Source organism: Palaemon carinicauda, chromosome 1 (genome assembly GCF_036898095.1).
Source record: "Palaemon carinicauda isolate YSFRI2023 chromosome 1, ASM3689809v2, whole genome shotgun sequence".
Lineage (NCBI taxonomy): Eukaryota > Metazoa > Arthropoda > Malacostraca > Decapoda > Palaemonidae > Palaemon > Palaemon carinicauda.
This window is the reverse complement of record NC_090725.1, coordinates 165,864,591-165,866,856: the sequence shown is the minus strand read 5'-3', so window position 1 is coordinate 165,866,856 and position 2,266 is coordinate 165,864,591. Positions and strand designations below refer to the sequence as shown.

The 2,266-nt window shown below is 49.9% G+C and overlaps 1 protein-coding gene across 1 annotated transcript in view; it reads left to right on the top strand.

The window, feature by feature from the left end:
• Positions 1-1,833: 1,833 nt before the first annotated feature.
• Positions 1,834-2,266, top strand: part of LOC137623858 (cuticle collagen 2-like) — a 986-nt gene continuing 553 nt past the window's right edge. Inside the window, exon 1 of the mRNA XM_068354689.1 lies at positions 1,834-1,837. Coding sequence (XP_068210790.1) covers positions 1,834-1,837 — 4 coding nt within the window. The remainder of the gene's footprint in view (positions 1,838-2,266) is intronic.

The window sequence follows — 2,266 nt, the reverse complement described above, 5'->3', positions numbered from 1 at the left end:
GAAGAATTGAGGAAAGCATGGTGGAGTTGAGTTCCAACCCCACCCCAGTCCCATCTTGATCAGGTTGTGGGCCCAAGGATCGAAGGTTCACCGATCCTGAAAGTGTAGAAGTCTCCCTCCTACTGGCAGCATCTCACTTTGAGTGCTGGGTGGAGGACTTTCCTCCTTGGCCACGACCACCTTCGTTGCCTCTTCCTCTGAAGCGGCGTCTAGAGGAGCCCCGAAAGGAGCCTCTAGACTTTGGCTTAGAAGAAGCCGACTGCCTTTCGTAAGCTGGGGTTAAGACCGGTGACTGAGTCGCCAGTGTTTGGGGCACCAGTTGAAAGGTAGTGGTGGGTTGTGCCACCGTCTGGGACACCGTGGCCACGGGAAGCTGTTGCTGTCTTGGCCGAGAGGGCAAGCGAGGCCGCTTTGACTTATTCTTCGGCCGGGGACCCCCATCAGCGGAAGATTTTCTCTTGGAGGACAAGCCCCATTTAGAGAGGAGATTCCTATTTTCCAAAGCAGCCTTGTCTACGACCTCCTTGACCACATCATTAGGAAAGAGGTCTTTTCCCCAGATATTAGAAGCTATCAGCTTCCTAGGTTCGTGTTTTATGGAAGCGGAAGCAAACACGAACTCCCTACAAGCCGTCCTGGCTCTGATAAACTTGTATAGGTCCTTAGTTACTGTAGCCAAGTGAGCCTTGGCAAAGACCATATACATATCTCGGGTATCAGGAATGCTAGCCATCGTTTCTAGCCCTGTTTGTAGAGACATGGACGCTGCCAAGCGTTCCTTCGTCTCATGTTCTCTCTTCAGGGAAAACTCTGACAGCTTTGGGAGGTCCTCGTTGAACTGACGTCCAGCGATATCGGCCTCCAGCTTCCCGACTGAGAAGGTAACATGAACGTCCTTCCAGTCTTTGTCATCTGAAGGGAAAGCAAGGGAGAAAGGCTTGCTCTCTTCTAGCGTGGGGCAGGGTTTTCCTGCCCTTACGGCCTTCAGGGCTGCTTTAAACCCTTTATCCATAAAGGGAAAAGCACGTTGAGGGTCAGCAATGAACGACGGATGTTTCTTGCTTAAAGCCGGCACCTTTGAGCTAGTGAATGCCCTCTCTTTTAGTTTCGCTGAAAGCATAGCTTGTGCTTTAGCAAGCTCAAGGACAATTACTTCCTTGGGCTCTGTCTCTTCTTTTGATGCCGGTTCAGTTCTGACCCGGACATAACAATCCGGGTAGGACGCTCTGCTGGGCCAGAAGTCGACTTCCTCTACTGGAACGGTACCCAGTTTCTCCGAGAGGAAAATCTTGCCTGCTGACATAGGCATGTGCTCCGCATACCTCCACGGGTTAACATCGGAGAACACAGGAAGGTCCTTCACATTTAGTTTCTTCGGGGCTATGCGCGAGGAAACTAGCTGTTCAATTTCTGACCGGAAAGTAGTCTCTTTCTCGGTAGAACGCTTCTGCAAGTCATATACCATCGTCATCAGAGATTGCAGAGTGGACGTAATTGCCTCCAAATGAGGCGGTTGCGAAGAGGTTGAGGGTGCTGGTTCAGCCACAGCTGCTGAAGAAACCGACACTTCTTCAGCGTTCTCAACCTCGCTAGTAGGAGGGATAACTGCCTCCTGTTGTAACTCTTCCAGGAGGAGATTCTTCTCGGTCTCCTCGGAAACGACAGACATATTGTCGTCCAGGTGGACACTTTCCAAAGTATCCGCTACGTCAGGGTCTCCAGGCTTCTGAACCTGGATCTGCACCAAAGGGATTGAGGGCTTAGTCTGGGGAATGACGGAATTGTCATGAGCTCCAGGGAAGAGACAGTCCCTCATCCTAACATTAGGAAGGTATGGGCCCGAGGTATTCTTTCGAAAACCTCTTACCCATTTTCGCAGCGTAATCCTAGCTGCATCCCTAGACTCCGCAGACTTTCGATCGTCAAAAGCCTCCTTAACCAACTTGTCACACACAGTACATACCTCTGGGTCCCAGTACTTGAGGGCCCCTTTGGTGATAGAACAGCGGGCGTGAGACCTACACACGCCATGTCCGTAGAAGTCCTTGCTGTGGACACTACAAAAGTTGTTCCTGTAAAGAAAAGAAAAGCAAATGAGTTTTCTGTGAAATCCTCAGATTTCAACATAATAACATTTATTATATTTAGCTTGGATAGGGTAAGCTATAGAGTAGGAAAGACACCTACATGTGTTTCCCGTCCAGCCATTTGCTATGACCCCCACCCATATTGCGCCATGAAATTCACAAAGAATTAAATAACTGAG